The following is a 21,570-nucleotide window of genomic DNA, read 5'->3' as shown; positions in this document are numbered from 1 at the left end:
GGTTGTTTTAATTCAGAAACTTGGTTTTTATCGACTACTACGATGTGTGACTGAATACTTGTAGTCTGATATCTATAACAATCTAGTTTGTTCCATTAGACTCTTTGCATCTCTGATGGGTTAATGAAAGAATTTGATAGTAGATGATTTACATTTTTCTTGTTAAAGTAGGGTGCCCTGTTTTTCTAAAAGCCTTTGTAGTTCCAGAGTACAAGCCAGAGAATTATCATTCTTGGAATTTATAACTCTTTTTAGTCACAAAATTCACTGTATTTTATGGCTTCAAGGACAATTTATGTATTTCCTTGTGTATTACTTTTTTCATAATGTTTTCGATTGTCTTGCTTATTGGGGATCTCTATAGAACTTTGTGGAATCAGGATGATACCTTTTATATATATATATATATATATATATATATATATATATATTTCACTATAATCTTTTCTGAAAATTTACAAGTACAAATATTTTAAAAGTTTTTATGTGTGATTATTGAGAAAACTTGATGCAGCTCTAGACTCTTATAGAAAATGATCTCTCCCTTATATTTTTAAGTATTAAAATACTAAGGACAATGGACAACTTTAGATTTCTAAAGTAAAAATGACAGGAGATGGTCCCAAGAAACAAGCTGGAGTAGCCATTGTAATATCGAATAAAATTGACTTTCAATCAAAAGTTATCAAAAAAGATGAGGAAGGACACTTCATACTCATCAAAGGAAAAATCTACCAAGATGAACTCTCAATTCTGAACATCTATGCTGCAAATGCAAGGGCACCCACATTTGTAAAAGAAACTTTACTAAAGTTCAAAGCACATATTACACCTCACACAATAATAGTGGGAGACTTCAACAACCCACTCATGGCAGTGGACAGATCATGGAAACAGAAACTAAACAGAGATGCAGTGAAACTAACAAAAGTTATGGACCAAATGGATTTAACAGATATCTATGAGACCTTTCATTCTAAAACAAAAGAATATATCTTCTTCTTCAGCACCTCATGGTACCTTCTCCAAAATTGACCAAATAGTAGGTCCTAAAACAAGCCTCAACAGATACAAGATTGAAATAATCCCATGCATCTTAGCAGATCACCACAGACTAAGGCTGGTCTTCAATAACAACAAAAATAACACATAACCCACATACACATGGAAGCTAAACAACTCTCTACTTAATGATAACTTGGCCAAGGGAGAAGTAAAGAAAGTAAAGACTTTGTAGAATTGAATGAAAATGGAGGCATGATTTGCCAAAACTTACAGGACACAATAAAAGCAGTGTTGAGAGGAAAACTCAAAGTATTAAGTGCCCCCCCCAAAAAAAGAAACTGGAGAGAGCATACACTAGCAGCTTAACAGGACACCTGAAATCCCTAGAACTAAAAGAAGCAAATACACCCAAGAGGAGTAGACAGCAGGCAATATTCAAACTCGGGGCTAAAATCAACCAAGTAGAAACAAAACGAACTATACAAAGAATCAACCAAACCAGGAGCTGGTTCTTTGAGAAAATCAACAAGATAGACAAATCCCTAGCCAGACTAACCAGAGTATACAGAGACAGTATCCAAATTAACAGAACCAATAATGAAAAGGGAGACATAACAACAGAAACTGAGGAAATTCAAAAAATCTTCAGGATATTCAAAAACACCGGAATATCTGGATGAAATGGACAATTTTTTAGACAAATACTAGGTACCAAAATTAAATCAGGAACAGATAAATCATCTAAACAGTCTATAACCCCTAAAGAAATAGTGATTAAAAGTCTCCCAACCAAAAAAAGCCCAGGACCAGATGGGTTTAGGGCAGAATTCTACCAGACCTCCAAAGAAGACCTAATACCAATACTCTTCAAACTATTCCTCAAGATAGAAACAGAAAGAACACTATGCGATTTCTTCTATGAAGCCACAAGTATGTTTATACCTAAACCACACAAAGACCCAACAAAGAAAGAGAACTTCAGACCAATTTCCCTTATGAATATTGATGCAAAATACTCAATAAAATTCTTGGAAAGCAAATTCAAAAACACATCAAAACAATCATCCATAGTGATCAAGTAGGCTTCATCCCAGGGATGCAGAGATGGTTCAATATGTGGAAATACATCAACACAATCTAGTTTATAAACAAACTTAAAGGAAAACAAACACATGATCATCTCATTAGTTGCTGAGAAAGCATTTGACAAAATTCAACACCCATTCATGATAAAAGTCTTGGAAAGATCAGGAATTCAAGGCCCATACCTAAACATAGTAAAAGCAATAAACAACAAACTAGTAGTCAACATTAATCTAAATGGAGAGAAACTTGAAGCAATCCCACTAAAATCAGAGATTAGACAAGACTGCCCACTCTCTTCCTATCTATTAAATATAGTACTAGAAGTCCTAGCCAGAGCAATTAGACAACAAAAGGAGACGAAAAGGACACCATTTGGAAAGGAAGAAGTCAAAATATCACTATTTGTAGATGATATGATAGTATATTTAAGTAACCCCAAATATTCCACCAGAGAACTCCTACAGCTGAAAAACAACCTTAGCAAAATGGCTGGGTATAAAATTAACTCAAACAAATCAGTAGCCTTTCTATATTCAAAGGATAAACAGGCTGGGAAAGAAATTAGGGAAACAACACCCTTCACAATAGTCATAAACAAATGGAAAATATCGATGTGACTCCAAGCAAAAGATCTGTATGAGAAGAACTTTAGTCTCTGAAGAAAGAGAGCCAAGAAGCTCTCAGAAGATGGAACGATCTACCATGCTCATGGATTGGCAGGATTAATATAGTAAAAATGGCCATATTGCCAAAAGCAATCTATAGATTCAATGAAATTCCCATAAAAATTCCAACTCAATTCTCATAGGCTTAGAACAATTCTCAAATTCATTTGGAATAACAACAACAACAAAAACAGGATAGTGAAAACTATTCTCAAAAATAAAAGAACTTCTAGGGGAATCACCATCCCTAACCTTAAGCTGTACTACAGAGCACTTTGTGATTAAAAACAGCATGGTATTGCTACAGTGGCAGGTAGGTAGATCAGTGGAATAGAACTGAAGACCCAGAAATGAACCCACTCACCTGTGGTTACCTGATCTTTGACAAGGAAGCTAAATCTATCTGGAAAAAGACAGCATTTTCAAAAAGTAAAGGGTGCTGGTTCAGCTGGTGGTCATAATATAGAATAATGCAAATCAATCCATTCTTATCTCCTTGTACAAAGCTCAAGTCCAAGTGGATCAACTAGATATGGTGAAACTAATAGAAGAGAAAGTGGGTATGAGCCTCGAACACATGGGGCACAGAGGAAATTTTCCCAAACAACACCAATGGCTCATACTCTAAGATCAAAAATAGACAAATGGTACCACATAAAATGCAAAGTTTTTATAAGGCAACGGACACTGTCAATAAGACAAAACAGCCAACAACAACATCCAATAGAGGGCAAATATCCAATATATACAAAGAAATCAAGAAGATAGATGCCAGAGAATAAAATAATCCTATTAAAAAATGGGGTACATTCTCTAACTTCTCCATTGGGGGCCCTGTGTTCCATCTTATAGATGACTGTGAGCATCCACTTCTGTATTTGCCAGGCACTGGCATAGCCTCAAATGAGACAGCTATAACAGGGTCCCTTCAACAAAATCTTTCTGGCATATGCAATAGTGTCTGGGTTTGGTGGCTGATTATGGGATAGATCCTCAGGTGAGATAGTCTCCTTTCATCTTAGCTCCAAACTTTGTCTCTGTAACTCCTTTCATGGGTATTTTGTTCCCTATTCCAAGGAGGAATGAAGTATCCACCCATTGGTCTTCCTTCTTCTTGATTTTCTTGTGTATTGCAAATTGTATCTTGGATGTTCTATGCTAGAGAAAGCACCCAAGGAGCTGAAAGGGTCTGCAACCCCATAGTTCAACAATTTGAACTAACCAGTACCCCGAGAGCTCATATCTCTAGCTGCACATGTAGCAGAAGATGGCCTAGTCAGCCATCACTAGGAAGAGAGGCCCCTTGGTATTACAAACTTTATTTATTGAACATTTATTTATTTATTTATTGAATTTATTTATTGAATTCAACAGAGAATTGAACATAGTACTACCTAAGGACCCAGCTATATCACTCATGGGTATACACCCAAAAAATCTCCAACATATAACAAGGAATAATGTTTTATCATTTTTTTAGGTATTTTCTTCATTTACATTTCAAATGCTATCCCAAAAGTCCCCCAGACCCTCCCCCCGACTCCCCTACCCACCCACTCCCACTTCTTGGCCCTGGTATTCCCCCGTACTGAGGCATATAAAGTTTGCAAGACCAAGGGGCTTCTCTTCCCAATGATGGCCGACTAGGCCATCTTCTGAGACATATGCAGCTAGAGACACGAGCTCTAGGGTTCTGGTTGGTTCATATTGTTGTTCCACGTATAGGGTTGCAGACCCCTTTAGCTCCTTGGGTACTTTCTCTAGCTCCTCCATTGGGGGCCCTGTGTTCCATCCAATAGCTGTCCTTGAGCATCCACTTCTGTGTTTGCCAGGCCCAGGCATCGCCTCACAAGAGACAGCTATATCAGGGTCCTTTCAGCAAAATCTTGCTGGTGTATGCAATGGTGTCAGCATTTGGAGGCTGATTATGGGATGGATCCCTGGGTATGGCGGTCACTAGATGGTCCATCCTTTCGTCTCAACTCCAAACTTTGTCTCTGTAACTCCTTCCATGGGTGCTTTGGTCCCATGTGGAGAAAGAGGAACACTCCTCCACTGTTGGTGGGATTGCAAACTTGTACAACCACTCTGCAAATCACTCTGGTGGTTCCTCAGAAAATTGGACATAGTACTACTGGAGGATCCCGCAATACCTCTCCTGGGCATATATCCAGAAGATGTTCCAACTGTTAAGAAGGACACATTCTTTACTATGTTCATAGCAGCCTTATTTATATTAGCCAGAAGCTGGAAAGAACCCAGATGTCCCTCAACAGAGGAATGGATACAGAAAACGTGGTACATTTACACAATGGAGTACTATTCCACTATTTCAAAGAATGACTTTATGAAATTCCTAGGCAAATGGATGGACCTAGAGGGCATCATCCTGAGTGAGGTAACCCAGTCACAAAAGAACTCACATGATATGTACTCACTGATAAGTGGATATTAGCCCAGAAACTTAGAATACCCAAGATACAAGATACAATTTGCAAAACACATGAAACTCAAGAAGAACGAAGACCAAAGTGTGGACATGTTCTAGTATATTTATAGCAGCCTCATTTATAACAGCTAGAAGCTGTTAACAGTCCAGATGTCCTTCAACAGAGAAATGGATATAGAAAGCATGGTACATTTACACAATGGAGTACTACTCCGCTATTAAAAACAATCAATGACTTCATGAAATTTGCAGGCAAATGAAACTAGAAAATATCAACCTGCTTGAGGTAACCTAATCACAAAAGGACACAGATGGTATGCACTCACTGATAAATGTATATTAGTGCCAAAGCTAGGAATACGAAATCTACAATTCACATACCACATGAAGCTCAAGAAGAAGGAAGACCAAAGTGTGGATGCTTCAGTCCTTCTTAGAAGAGGGAACAAAATTCTCAAGGGAGGAAGTATGGAGACGAAGTGTGGAGCAAAGACTGAAGGAAAGGCCATCCAGAGACTTCCCCACATACAGTTTCCAAACCCAGACACTATTGAGCATGCCAAGAAGTGCTTGCTGTCAGGAGCCTGATATAGCTGTCTCCTGAGAGGCTCTGCCAGAGCCTGACCTGACAGATACAGAGCTGCATGCTTGCAGCCAACTGTTAGACTAAGCATGGTGTTTCCAATGAAAGAGTTAGAGGAAGGACTGAAGGAGCTGAAGTGGTTTGCCACCCCATAGGAAGAATATCATTATCAACCAACCAGACCCCCCAAAGCTCACAGGGACTAAACTAAAGAGTACAGATGGAGTAATCAATGTCTCCAGCCTTACATGTGGCTGACTATGGCCTTCTTGGACATGAGTGGGAGGTGTGTACCTTGGGCCTGAGGTAATTCGATGCCCAAGTGTAGGGGAATGCCAGGGCGGAAAGGTGGGAGTAGGTGATTGGGTTGGGGAGCATCCTCATAGAGGGAGGGGGAGGGAGGATGGGATAGAGGGTTTCCAGAGAGTAGACCTGGAAAAGGGTTAATATTTGAAATGTAAATGAAGAAAATGCCCACCAAAAAAAAATGCTTAGGAAAAAAACAATGAAAGGAAGTTAGTTTATATAAGAAGTCAATAGAATTGTTCTGCTCTTGGGAATGCTATTATTCTGATGTGTTGAAAGTTACTAATCTGTTTTGAATGTCTTTCTAAGGTTTTGTGCATTGTAAGCTGAAATATATTTTCAATTGAAACTGTTAAAATGTAATTATATGGTTATTTTATAGGCTGTCCGATACAGCTGCATTAGCGCAGATAAACAGCCTGTATACAATGTAGAGGTAAGGCATTTGAAGTTTGATGGTGATTGCCCCCCCCCCCAAAAATGGTTATTTATTGCTTGTAACAGAAATGGGGTGGGGAAGCATTATCCTGTTGCAAAATATTTTCAACACAGCTGTCAATAGTGTTGAGAATAATAAAAACGTACATGGTATTTATTATTGGTGTAATATATATTCTTTTTTCATATTTTACAACTTTTATAAATACTACTTTTGTGTTAAAGGCTTGTTTTATCACTTCCAAGTATTGTATTTTCTTTACCACTATTCATTTTTTTAAATGGATTGCATTATTCCATGTGGTCTTTAGAAATTTTTAACATTTAATTTTGAAACTTAAATGTCATATTATGACATTTAAATATTATAACTTTTTCAGACCTACACATTCACATATATAACCTACTAAGTTTAATATTTCCATTGTTAGAAATATTTTGACCAAAGAGCAATGTGTTTTGAAACACTTCAGTTATCTATATAAATCCATAGAATTGTTTTGTGATTCTTTCATATTTCTTACTATATCCAGATCTGTATTGTGTATTTGGTGCGGGGTTTCTCAATTGCCTTGAACTTGTAAGTATGTTCTTGCTAAATGAACTCCAAAGAGCTACATGCCTTTACCTCCCTAGCACTAAGACTAAAAATATGAACCACTATGTGGTTTGTTTTGTTTTTTTTTAATATGGGTTCCAGTTATCAAACTCACATATTCAAGTTTGGAAGGCAAGCACTTTATCTTTAAGATTTTATTTACAGGAATATTTTATCTTACTGAATAATAATATAACAGCTAATAACATTTTTGCATGTCTTCTAGTTATAAAATACAGTAATGCATATTGTTTGTTTTGGACCAGAACGGTTTAAAGGTGCTACCTGTTGTGTAGTAAGGACGGGAGTCATTTATATTACAGATGAGGGAATGAGAGTCTTTTATTTGGTCAAGATCTGATCTCAGAGTTCAACTTTTCTTCTTTCAGACATAAAATTATTTTTCCTTAGGTTAAAAATTCAGAGTTCCCTAGAGGAATATTAAACTTAATTGAAAGCCTCATAGAGGGACAGTTCTTTAAAGAAGCCATTGAAGAGCTTTCCTCTTTGCAAGCTCATTATATCCCTCCTGTGTGCCTTCTCCATGCCCTTCTAGAGAATGTTCTGCAGGTAAGGATACCCTGTACACTTAGAATCTTTTTTATTTTTTCAAAGAATGCTAAACTGAATATATTTTATAATTTTTTTCAATACATTCTTTTCACTTTTTGTTTTTTTAACTATATTCAGTAATTACTCTGTGTGATTTACCTTATTGTTATCTCAAAATGTCCAAGGTCACTTTGTCTTGAAAAAGAAAAAAAAATGGTTAGAATTTATTGTATGAAAAAATATTGTTCAGTTGAAAAAAGAAAATAAATGTTACATGACTTTATTTTCTGTGACTGTAACATAAATGCTGGATTATGGTGATTCAAATGCTTCCAGTGAGTGTCATTTTATTTGTGGTATCCAGGCTAAATGACCTTAGTTCATAGGAGTAGTAAGCTGCAGCTATGGAGAAGAGGCTTTCAATCATTTTCAGCAGGGTACTGGCTTATATCACAGCAGCTATGATGCTACAGGAATTTTGAAGATGAGCAAAGCTTGTATATAAGGAGTTTCCACTTTGACTTCCTTTAAAATGATCTTTGGGAACTCGATGATCACTGTAATCATGATATGAGAATTTTATATGTGCTACCCTAACAGTTAGGATTTTTTTTTTTTTTTGATGTGTAGATTGCAAGGGTAGACTAGAATTACTGTTCTAGTTTTAAACTAAATTAATTGATAAAACTGTGTTAACTACATTATTTTTATTTATTTATGTATTTATTTGTTTATTTTAAATAATAGGATAAATTAGACACATTTTCTGGTCGATACTTTCATATATTATCAGCTCTTCTTCATCTGCATCCTCCTTGGAAGTCACCAGCCATGTTAAAATACTACTTAGAGCTATTTCAGTGTCCAACTTGTATGAAAGGAGCCTGGGATTTCACGGAGGTGCTCATCAGGTATGTCATTTACTGTGCTTTAGATATTGTGTTTTAGACACTGTGTTTTAGATACTAATTTTAAAAGATATCTTCATACTTTTAGGAAAATATGAATGCTTGTGTTTTGTATTGTAAAACTTATAAAAAGGACAAATTATGTTGATCGTATTTGTCAATATTTTGTAAACATACTAAGAATATAAAGTAGACTCCAAATAATAACAAATTCTAAATTCTTTCCAAAATCTCAATTTGTATAATTTTCAAAGAAAAGTTATTGAGTGTAAGTATCCAAATTTAGTCATCAAAAACATAAATATTTATCAGTAAGTACAATATCTACTTTAGGGGTTTATATTATTCTAAATAGGCATTTGACTCTTAACCAGGACCTCTTGTTTTCCAGATATGTCATTATTCCCCACATGTCATATCTCTAGGTCTTCCTTTGTTTTCTAAGTGTTTCCAGGACTCTTTTCCATTTTCTTTTCTCTAGCTAAGCTCATAATTTTATGATTTCTACTATATGTTGGAAAGTCTTCTTTTATTGGGTAGACTGTTTTGTTTGTTTTCTTTTGTTTTTATATATCCACAAATTTCCTTCATATAAGGGAAAAATAGAAGTTATGCAAAGGTCTGGTCTCTGTAAATTTCTTAAGATAATGCCCAGGTTTTGTTGCAAAATAATTGGGAAGAAGCATATCTTAAAGAGTAATAAGTGTAGATGAGATAAGTATTAGTCCTTTTGCTATAAACACTTGAGCCTGAGTCAGTAAAGTGCTTCCCATAGGATCAGGAGGACCTGTGTTCAGTCCACTGAACTTAAGTTTTAAAAAGCTGGTATGGCCAAGAAGTGGAGGTACACGCCTTTAATCCTATCACTCTAGAGGCAGAGGCAGGCAGATCCCTGAGTTTGAGTCTACCCTGTTCTGCAGAATGACTTTTAGGATGGCCAGAGCTACACAGAGAAAACTTGCGTAGAAAAAAATAAAAAAATAAAAAAGGCGACTGGTATCCTGCCAATGCTCCTATACCCACTGGGTAGGCAGAGACTGGAGAATCACTGAGACTTGCTGACCAGCTAGTCTTACTGCATCAGTGAGTTCTGGATTCATTAACGGTCTCCATTTAATTTCAAAAATTAAAAACTATGGTAGCAAATGGTTGAAGAAGATAGCTGACATCAACCTCTAATTTCTATATGCACACAAACACCTAAACATATAAACAAACACACAAAGACAAGGTAACTGGATATAGAAATAGAAAGCAACAGATATTGTTGATTTCATTGATAGGAAAATATGAAGTTAATGATGAATATCAATGCATAAAGTTGTCTTCATAAGTCTTAGGCTTTATTAGTGGTCTTACTTTCTCTTTAAAAATATACTGCATACAAGAATTATAACTCAATGATGAAAACAGATACTACCTCAGAGTTAAAAAACTGAAAAAAAAAAAAAAGTGTTCCAAGCAAATGGTCCCAATAAACAACCAGTAGTTGTAACCCTAACCTATTCTAATTCCCAATAAAATAGGCTTTCAACCAAAAGTTATTAAGTGAGATAGAGAACACATTGAACCCCACACAATAATAGTGGGATACTCAACACCCCACTCTCACAAATAGATCACTGAAGCAGAAACTAAACAGAGACACAGTGGAGCTATTAGAAGTTATGAACCAAGCAGATTTAACAGATATATACAGAACATTTCACCCTAAAACAAAAGTATGTACCTTCTTCTCAGCAACTCATGGTACCTTCTCCAAAATTGACCATGTAATCAGTCACAAAACAACCCTGAGAAGATACAAGAAGATTGAAATAATCCCATGCATTTTATCAGATCACTACTGATTTCAATAACAACAAAAACAACAGGAAACCCACATACCCATGGAAACTAAACAGCTCTCTACTCAATGATAACTTGGTCAGGAAAGATATAAAGAAAGAAAATAAAAACATCCTTGAATTCAATGAAAATGATAACACTGAATACCCAAACTTATGGGACACACTAAAGCAGTGTTAAGAGAAAAACTCATAGACTACTTGCCCTCCTAAAGAAATTGGAGAGATACTACACTAGCAATTTAAAAGCATACCTGAAAGCCCTAGAACAAAAAGAAGCAAACACACCCAAGAGGAAGAGACTGCAGGAAATAGTCAAACTCAGGGCAGAAACAAAAAGAAGGATACAAAGAATCAACAAAACCAAAACTGGTTCTTTGAGAAAATTAACAAGATAGATAAACTACTAGCCAGACTAACTAAAGGGTCCAGAGACAATATCCAAATTAACAAGATGAAATGAAAGAGGAGACATAACAGAAACTGAGGAAATTCAAGAAAAATCATGAGATCCTCCTACGAAAGCCTATACTGAGCAATGCTGGAAAATCTAGATGAAATGGATGATTTTCCCAGTCAGTACCATGTACCAAAGTTAAATCAAGAGCAGATAAAGTATCTAAACAGGTCCATATCCCCTAATGAAAGGGAAGAAGTAAGTTATTTAAAATCTCCAAACCAAAAAAAAAGAAAGAAAACATAAGTATGCAGTTCTACCAGACCTTCAAAGGAGAACCAACACCAAACCAACACTCCTTAAACTATTCTATAAAATAAAAACAGAAGAAAGACTACCTAATTCATTCTATGAAGCCACAATTACTCTGATACCTAAACCAATTTTGCTTATGAATATCGATTCAAAAATATTCAGTGAAATTCTAGCAAACTAAATGCATGAACACCTCAAAACTGTCATTCACCATGATCAAGTAGGCTTCATCTCAGGGTTGCAAAATTGGTTCAGTTTAGGAAAATCCATTAACCTAATCCACTATTTAAACAAACTCACAAACTTCATATGATCATCTCATTAAATACTGAAAAAACATTTGACAAAATACACCACCACTTCATGTTAAAAGTATTGGAGAGTTCAGGAATTCAAGACCCATACCTAAACATAATAAAATCAATATACAGCAAACCAACAGCTAATATCAAACTAAATGGAGAGATAATTGAAGGAATCCCACCAAAACTGGGACTAGACAAGTCTTTCTACTCTCCCCATATCTATTTAATATAATATTCAAAGGTCTAGCTAGAGCATTAATAAAACAAAAAGAGATCAGGAGGGTACAAATTGGCACAGAAGAAGTCAAGATATCTCTGTTGGCAGATGATATAATAATGATACATAAACCCTAAAATTCTACCAAAGAACTTCTACAACTGATAAACAACTTTAGCAAAGTGGCCAAATATGAAATTAACTCAAACAAATTAGGAGCCTTCCTTTATAAAAATGATAAACAGGCTAAGAAAGAAAATAGGGAAACAACACCCTTCACAATAGTCACGAATAATGTAAAATATCTTGGATATTATACTCTATAATACTCTATAAACAAGTAAAAGATCTGTATGACAAGAACTTCAAGTTTCTCAAGGAATCGAAGACCTTGGAAGATGGAGAGATTTCCCATGCTCATGGATTAGTAGGATTAACATAGTAAAATGATCATTCTATCAAAAGCAGTCTACAGATTCAATGAAATCCCCATCAAAATCCTAACACAATTCTTCATTGGCATGGAAACAGCAATTCTCAATTACATATAGAAAAACAAACCTAGGGTAGTGAAAACAATTCTTAACAATAAAAGCACTTCTGGGGGAAATCACTATCTCTGACCTCAAACTGTACCACAGAGCAATAATGATAAAAACTTCATGGTATTAGTACAGAGTCAGGTTGATCAATGGAATAGAATTGAAGACCCACAAATAAAACCACACACTTTGACAAAAAAAAAAAAAAAAAAAACGCCAAAAATGTACAATGAAAAAGAGAAAACATCTTCAGTAACTGGTGCTGGTTTTAATGGCAATCTGTATGTAGAAAAATGAAAATAGATCCCTTTTGTCACCTTGCACAAAGCTCAAGTCCAAGTGGATCAAGGACCTCAATATAAAATAGGTACACTGAATCTAATAGAAAAGAAAGTGGGAAAAAGCCTGGAACACATTGGCATAGGGGAATGAAGAATTGATAAGCGGGACCTCATGATGCTTAAAAGCTTCTATAAGGCAAAGGACATGGCCAATAGGTCAAATCTGCAAGTTAAAGATTTGGAAAAAAAAATCACTAACCCCTCATCTAATAGAGGGCTAACTATCCAAAATATATAAAGAACTCAAGAAGCTAATCTCCAGAAAAACCTAACAACCCAATCTAAAAATGGGGTAATAACTAAAGAAAATTCACAACAGAGGAATCGTGAATGACTGAGAAGCACTTTTAAAAATGTTCAAATTCATCAGGGAAATGTGAATCAAAATAACCCTGTGAGTCCACCTTACACCAGTCAGAATGGCTAAAATCAAAAACTCAGGTGGCAGCAGATGCTGGTGAGAATGTGGAGAAATAGGAACACTCCTCCATTGCTCGAGGGATTTCAAATGGTTACAACCACTCTGGAAATCAATTTGGAGCTTTCTCAGAAAAATGGAAACAGATCTACCTGAAGACCCAGCTCTAACACTTTTGGGCATATACCGAAAAGGTGACCCACCACATCACAGGGGCACATATTCCCCTATGTACAAAGCAGCCTAACTTGTGATAACAAGAAGCTGGAAACAACCTACATGTCCCACGACAGAATGGATAAAAAAAAAAAAATGTAGTTCGTTTACACAATGGAATGCTATTCAGCTATTAAGAAGGAGGACATCTTGAGTTTTGCAGGCAAATAAATGGAACTAGAAAATATCCTGAGTGAGGTATGTCATACCCAAAAGGACATGCATGGTATGTACTCAATAATAATACTAATAATATTACCCAAAAAAGTACAGAATACCCAGGATACAATCCACAGAACTCAAGAAGGTTAGCAAGCCAAAGTGCCCAAGTGAGGATGCTTCAATCCCACTTGGGAGGGAGAAGAAAGCAGAGAGCAGAGGGAAGGAGGGACCTGAGGTGGGGAGGGGAGACGAAAGTGTGGATACTTCGTTCCTTCTTAGAATGGGAAACAAAATACCCATGGAAGGAGTTACAGAGACAAAGTTCAGATCTGAGATGGGATAAAGGGCCATCCAAAGACTATCCCACCCAGGGGTCCATCCCATATACAACCACCAAACCCAGACACTATTTCTGGCATATGCCAGAAAGATGTTGATGACAGGACTCTGACATAGCTATCTCTTGTGAGGCTATGCCAGTGCCTGGCAAATACAGAAGTGGATGCTCACAGTTATCTACATAGAACCCCCAATGAATGAGCTAGAGAAAGTACCCAAGGAGCTAAAGGGATCTGCAACCCTGTAGGAGGAACAATTGAACTAGCCAGTACCCCCCAGAGCTTGTGTCTCTAGTTGCATGTGTAGCAGGGGATGGCCTAGTCAGCCATCATTGGGAGGAGAGGCCCTTGGTCTTGTGAAGATTATATGCCCCAGTACAGAGGAATGCCAGGGCCAGGAAACAGGAGTGGGTGGGTTGGGGAGCAGGATGTGGGGATAGTATAGGGGACTTTTGGGAAAGCATTTCAAATGAAAATGAAGAAAGTATCTTAAAAAAAAAAATGAATCTTTTAAATTTGCCATGGTTTAAATTTAAAGGAAATAATAATAAAATTTTGTTGAACTTAGCATTAAATTTGTCGAAGGTTTTATTAAAATTTAACAGTAGTCTGAAAAATGAAAAATCTTGTCCACAAATTATTCAGTAACTTTATTTTTATGAAATGCAATATTGGGTTCATATTTTTCAGGTCATGTCTTTTCAATGAAGATTTTTGCCATCAAATATCAGAAAATATTAGTACTAAGGTGGTCCATCTCACATTGCTCAAGTTTTTCTTTAATTTACTTGAAGGTGAAGTTCGGCATTTAAGCCAAAAGTGAGTGTTAATCACAAACGTCTTTTGGTACTTCTGCTGTTTTATGTTCAATTTAGAGGTTTTGTTTCCATTTTCATACACAATCTAATGGCAGTGAAGTTTTGCTCATGTCTTTTTTTTTCTTTCTGTTCAGTTCATATTCTTATTCTTCTTTTGGTAAAATTTGTATTTTGAGAGTTTATATTTATTTCTAAATAAAATAAAGCCATCAAATACAAGAAAATAAGATTCTAAGGTGGTCCATCTTATATTGTTTGTTTTACTTTAATTTAATTGAAATTGTGTACATATTACTAAATTTTATTTAACTTAGACCATTTTTTCTATTGGTATATGTACATTCATGTGTATGTATCAATGCACATGGGTGTGCATATATATGGAGACCAAAGATTCAATCTTGAGAGTCATTTCTCAGTAGTATCCCTGTTGTTCATTGAGGCAGGAGTCTGTTGTCCTGGAGCTCACTGAGTAATGACCTTTGAGGCCTCAGGACCTGCCTGCCTCTCCCTTTCCAGAACTGAGACTAAGTGGCCTTCATAATGCCTGTTTAAATTGAAATACCCAGCCCATGAAGCCACTTTTAATAGTTTATCCTTTATTTTAGTCCTGTGGTTATGTCATGATCATTATATATTATCACCTTTCTCAAACATCCTTGTCCTATCAAAATAAACCTAGTAACTGCCATATTTAAATTGGCCTAATAATTTAATATTTTTTTTATATTTCCATTAGGTTATGTGACTGGTCAGATTCTCAGAGTCTAAAAGTAACAGAAAAGGCAATTCTTCATGAAATTTTTTGGTCAGGAAGTGAAACTTCAGGACTTTTGACAAAACCAGTAAATATGCTTTTGGAATGGACCATATATTCTCACAAGGAAAAATGCAAGTCTAATGATGTAAGTAGGATTCATATACAAATGAATACAGTCTATGGAAAAATCACAGCTCTCTTTATCTGTAGGTTTCACAAATATTGATTTACCCAGTGAATATTAAAATATTTAGAAAATGTTTCATACCTACTGAACGTGTACAGATATCTTGTCGTTTTTAACTCAGCAGTGTACTACATAACACTTATTAGTTACTGCAAGTGATCTATAGAGGATTTGAAGTATTTGGAGGATAGAAAGTATATGTAGCCATCATAGTATATAGAAGGACTTTCTGTATACCTGCAAGTTATATAAATAATGACTGAGAGGGTTTTTTGTTGATGTTGTTTATACATATGCACTCATTTTTATCTTGTGGATTGTAAAACTTTCAATTGACTGAGATACAATGTAGAAAACTCAATATTGTACAAGGATATCTAATAACCTAATATTTCTTGTTTTGGGGTTTTTTTATATATGCTTTTTATTAGATATTTTCTCTTTTTTGTATATTTCAAATGTTATTCCCTTTACTTGTTTCCCCTCTGAAAATCCCCTATCTGCTCCATCCCACCCCCTGGCCCCTGCTCCCTAACACACCCTCTCCTGCTTCCTGGCCTTGACATTCCCCTATACTGGGGCATAGAACCTTCACAAGACCAAGGGTTTCTCCTTTCATTGATGACCAACTAGGCCATCCTCTGCTACATAGGCAGCTAGAGCCACGAGTCCCACCATGTGTTTTCTTTGATTGGTGGTTTAGTCCCAGAGAGCTCTGGGGGTACTGGTTAGTTCATATTGTTGTTCCACCTATGGGGCTACAAACTGCTTCAGCTACATATTTACTTTCTTTAGCTCCTTCATTGGGGAACCTGTGCTCAGTCCTATGGATGACTGTGAGCATCCACTTCGGTATTTGTCAGGCACTGGCAAAGCCTCTCAGGAGACAGCTATATCAGGCTCCTGTCAGCAAGCTCTTGTTGGCATCTACCATAGTGTCTGAGTTTGGTGGTTGTTTATGGGATGGATCCTCAGGTGGGGCAGTCTCTGGATGGTCATTCCTTCAGTATCTGTTCCCCACTTTGTCTCTGTAACTCCTTCCATGGGTATTTTGTTTCCCGCTCTAAGAAGGGTCGAAGTACCCACATTTTGTGGTCTTTCTTCCTTCTTGAGTTTCATGTGTTTTGCAAATTGCATCTTGGGTATTCTAAGCTTCTGGCTATTATAAATAAGGTTGCTATGAACATAGTGGAGCATGTGTCCTTATTACAAGTTGGAACATCTTCTTGGTATACGGCCAGGGGTGGTATTGTTAGATCCTCTTGTAGTACTATCTTCAATTTTCTGAGGAACCACCAAAGTGATTTCCAAAGTGGTTGTACCAGTTTGCAAACCCACCATCAATGGACTAGTATTCTTCTTTCTCCATATCCTTGCCAGCATCTGCTCTCACCTGAATTTTTTATCTTAGCCATTCTGACTGGTGTGAGGTGGAATCTCAGGGTTACTTGGATTTGCATTTCCCTAATGATTAAGGATGTTGAACATTTTTTCAGGTGCTTCTCATCCATTTGGTATTTCTCAGTTGAGAATTCTTTGTTTAGCTCTGTGCCCCATTTTTTAATATGGTTACTTCGTGTTTTAGAGTCCAACTTCTTGAGTTATTTTTATATATATATATATATATATATATATATATATATATATATATATTGGTATTAGCCTCCCCATCTGATTTAGCATTGGTAAAGTTCTTTCCCCAATCATTTGGTTGCCATTTTGTCTTCTTGACAGTGTTCTTTGCCTTATAGAAGCTTTGCAATTTTATGAAGTCCCATTTGTCAATTCTTGATCTTACAACACAAGCCATTGCTGTTCTATTAAAGAATTTTTCCCTTGAGCCCATATCTTCAAGGCTCTTCCCTACTTTCTCCTTTATAAGTTTCAGTGTCTCTTGTTTTACATGGAGTTCCTTGATCCACTTAGACTTGAGCTTTGTACAAGGAGATAAGAATGGATCAATTCACATTCTTCTACATGCTAACTGCTATTTGAGCCAGCACCATTTGTTGAAAATGCTGTCTTTTTTCCACTGGATGGTTTTAGCTCCTTTGTCAAAGATCAAGTGACCTTGGGTGTTTGGGTTCATTTCTGGGACTTCAGTTCTATTCCATTGGTCTACCTGTCTGTTGCTGTACCCGTACCATGCAGTTTTTACCACAATTTCTCTGTAGTACAGCTTGAGGTCAGGCATGGTGATTCCATCAGATGTTCTTTTATTGTTGAGAATAGTTTTTGCTATCCTAGGTTTTTTTGTTATTCCAGATGAATTTCCAAATTGCCCTTTCTAACTTGGTTAAGAATTGAGTTGGAATTTTGGTGGGGATTGCATTGAATCTGTAGATTGCTTTCAACAAGATAGCCACTTTTACCATATTAATCCTGCCGATCCATGAGCATGGGAGATCTTTCCATCTTCTGAGATCTTCATTGTTTTCTTTCTTCAGAGACTAAAGTTCTTCTCATACAGATCTTTTGCTTGGTTAGAGTCACGTCAAGATATTTTACATTGCTTATGCCTATTATGGAGGGTGTTGTTTCCCTAATTTCTTCCTCAGCCTGTTTAGACACAGTGGTTTTTAAATTTTTTTTCTATGGCAGTCTTGCAGATGCTCTAACTTAGCCTGACTAACTAGCGTACATTCGACCACATGTCTAGTTCTACCTCTCTGTTCTGCTCTGGTCTCTCCATTCAACTTCATTTCCTCTGTTAAACATATTCTCTCAGTATCCCTCTCTCTTCCTAGAAGTTCTACCCTCCACCTCCTGCCCAGCCATAGGCTGTCAGCCCTTTTATTAAAACCAGTCACATACACATCTACATTGCCTTAGGTAAGAGAGGAAGGAACAATACCAGGATCCTGTCATCATTTAGCTGTCAGCTGGTACAGAATTAATATTGAATATACAGATATATGCTTTCACACAATGTATACAAACAACAATATTGAACATCCATGCTTTTGGGAAACTGTATATTTTGAAATCTTGGGTGTGCGTACTAGAAGAAGTCCTAGAAGCAAATACTGGTAGATTTTTGTCTTTGAAGTAGTGTAACTTTTTTCTATTCCTTTTATAGTTTGAATTTCTTCAAAAAATTTGAACCCAAGTATATTGCTTTCTGCTACATAGTGTATGTACTTTTACAATCCTTCCTTAGGGGGTGTCAAATCTTTGCTGGCAGGTCCAGGGGAGAGGATAGAACCCAGGCCAGCCGGTTCTGTCATGAGGTTGAGCAGGATGAAAAATATTGATTTCCCAAAAGAAACACACTGGGCTGGGAGTCTTGTCAAAGCAGGAATTCATTTTATTAAATCAGCCTCTTGCTTATATAGGGTTGAGGGAGGAGGTGGGGATTTTTGGTGGGGTGAGATGACATAGGAAGCTGGGAAGGGTAACAGAGGGTATGGGGTGACTGACAGCGCCAATGAAGTTATTCTACATCAGCATTAGCAGTAGCTAGGCAATGGTTAAGCAGGTCATGCTGAGTCACCCTAATATGGAAGTGAGGGAGACTCAGGTCTTTCCATTAGGCCTTAGATTTTTGGCTGACTTAGGCCCAACAAGGGGGAAGATTTTTCATAATCTCTCATTTACACATATTATTCAGGAACAGTTATTTGACCAATATTTTAAAGTCTATAGTTAGTTATTCTACATGTTTAATTTTTACACATTCCTACATTCCTCCTTTTTTTTTTTTTAATGAAAATGGTGCATTGAAAAAGTAGACCATGCTGTTTGGAATGTACCATAAAAAGTTTAAGTCGTGTTTAAAACTTACTAGATATTGATACTTGCTGAAACATTTCTTTGGAAGTAGTTTTTACCTGGCATTGAAATTTATAATACATTGATTATAGTGCATTATCTATTTTCAGAATGTCCTGGAACATTAAGTATAAGAAAACATTAAACTGTGTCTTAAAACAAGTATAAATGAACTTAAGATTGAAAGATATGTAAAGGATATTAAGGGAAAACACATCATCAAAAACTCAATGGTCTACTACCCCACTGCTTTTAGTTGAACTGCATCATTTAAAAGTAGACATATACATGAAAATATATGGCAATAAAATATACAGAGCAAAGTTTATATTTATAATATAAATATGTCCTTGTAATGAATAAAACTATAAACTAAGTGGGAAATGAAAATATTATAAAGTGGCAACTTGTGAGCAAATCATAGAAATTCTTTAAAATGTTGAATCTATTCATTAAACATTATGAAAAATTTTAAATATATGACATTTTTATACTTATCACCTATTTTATCCTAGCTGCTCTTGTTCACAGTATTATACATTTTCTCATATTTGTTACTTACAATATCCTAGAAGAAGGACTATTGTTCTTATGATATTATGAGTCCTTGACCAAGTTATCATTGAGTAGAGAGTTGTTCAGCTTCCACATGTATGTATGTGGGTTATCTGTTATTTTAGTTGTTATTGAAGACCAACCTTAGTCCATGGTGATCTGCTAAGATGCATGGGATTATTTCAATCTTGTATCTGTTGAAGCTTGTTTTAGGACTGATTATATGGTCAATTTTGGAGAAAGTACCATGAGGTGCTGAGAAGAAAGTATATCCTTTTGTTTTAGGATGAAAGGTCCCATAGATAGCTGTTAATAAGTCCATTTGTTTCATAACTTCTGTTAGTTTCACTGCATCTCTGTTTAGTTTCTGTTTCCATGATCTGTCCATTGCCATGAGTGGGTTGTTGAAGTCTCCCACTATTATTGTGTGAGGTGTAATATGTGCTTTGAACTTTAGTAAAGTTTCTTTGACATATGTGGGTGCCCTTGCATTTGCAGCATATATGTTCAGAATTTAGAGTTCATCTTGGTAGATTTTTCCTTTGATTAGTATAAGGTGTCCTTCCTTATCTTTTTTGATAACTTTTGGTTGAAACTCAATTTTATTTGAGATTACAATAGCTACTTCATGCAGAGACAAAGTGTAGAGCAGAGATTGAAGGAAAGGCCATCGAGAGCAGCCCCACCTAGGGATCCATCCCATATACAGTTTCCAAACCCAGACACTATTGTGGATGCCAATAAGTGATTGCTGACAGTAGCCTAATATAGCTGTCTTCTGAGTTCTACCAGTACCTGACAAATACAGAGGTGAATGCTCTCAGCCATCCATTGGACTCAGCACAGAGTCCCCATAGGAGGAACAAAAATATGAACCAGTACCCCCAGGGCTCCCAGGGAATAAAAATCCCCAAGCAAAGCATACACATGAAGGGACTCTTTGCTCTAGCTGTATATATTGCAGAGGATGGCCTTGTAGGTCATCAATCAGGGGAGAGACCCTTGGTCCTATGAATGTTCTGTGCCCCAGTGTAGTGGAATGCCAGAGCCAGGAAGCTGTAGTTGATAAGTTGTTGGGGGGGGGGGGGTTGGGAGGGAAGGGCATAAGGGATTTTCAGAGGATAATGTTTAAAATGTAAGTTAAGAAAATATCTAATAAAAAAAACAATGGCCACTCCAGCTTGTTTCTTGGGACTGTTTGCTTGGGAAATTTTTTCCAGCCCTTTACTCTGAGGTAGTGTATACCTTTGATACTGAGGTGTGTTTCCTGTATGCAGCAAAATGCTGTGTCCTGTTTATGTAACCAGTCTGTTAGTCGATGTCTTTTTATTGGGGAATTGCATGCATTGATGTTAAGAGATATTAAGGAAAAGTGTTGCTTCCTGTTATTTTTGTTGTTAGAGATGGAATTATGTGTATGCAGCTATCTTTTTTTGGGTTTGTTGAAAGATTAGTTTCTTGCTTTTTCTAGGGTGTAGTTTTTCCTCCTTTGGTTAGAGTTTCCCATCTATGATCCTTTGTAGGGGTGGATTTGTGGAAACCTGATGTGTAAATTTGGTTTTGTCATGTGGCTTTGTTTTCATTAAACTCTAAAATCTCCTTAATTTCTTTATTTTTTTTAATTAGGTTTTTATTTCATTTACATTTCCAATGCTATCCCAAAAGTCCCCAACACGCTCCCACACCCACTCCCAAACCACCCACTCCCACTTCTTGGCCCTGGCATTCCCCTGTACTGAGGCATATAAAGTTTGCACGACCAATGGGCCTCTCTTTCCACTGATGGCCAAC

General features: G+C 36.4%; 1 protein-coding gene across 7 annotated transcripts in view; it reads left to right on the top strand.

Moving 5' to 3' along the window:
- Slf1 (SMC5-SMC6 complex localization factor 1) overlaps positions 1 to 21,570 on the top strand; it is an 82,677-nt gene that overhangs the window by 28,412 nt on the left and 32,695 nt on the right. For all 7 annotated transcript variants that reach the window (XM_029468203.1, XM_029468207.1, XM_029468205.1 and 4 more), the window contains 5 exons: positions 6,477 to 6,530; positions 7,542 to 7,700; positions 8,430 to 8,593; positions 14,379 to 14,507; positions 15,246 to 15,411. In XM_029468203.1, the coding sequence (XP_029324063.1) occupies positions 6,477 to 6,530; positions 7,542 to 7,700; positions 8,430 to 8,593; positions 14,379 to 14,507; positions 15,246 to 15,411 (672 nt within the window). The remainder of the gene's footprint in view (positions 1 to 6,476; positions 6,531 to 7,541; positions 7,701 to 8,429; positions 8,594 to 14,378; positions 14,508 to 15,245; positions 15,412 to 21,570) is intronic.

This window comes from Mus caroli, chromosome 13 (assembly GCF_900094665.2).
Source record: "Mus caroli chromosome 13, CAROLI_EIJ_v1.1, whole genome shotgun sequence".
In the NCBI taxonomy this organism is placed as follows: Eukaryota; Metazoa; Chordata; class Mammalia; order Rodentia; family Muridae; genus Mus; species Mus caroli.
Note: the sequence above shows the minus strand (reverse complement) of the source record. Positions and strands in the feature narration are given on the sequence as shown.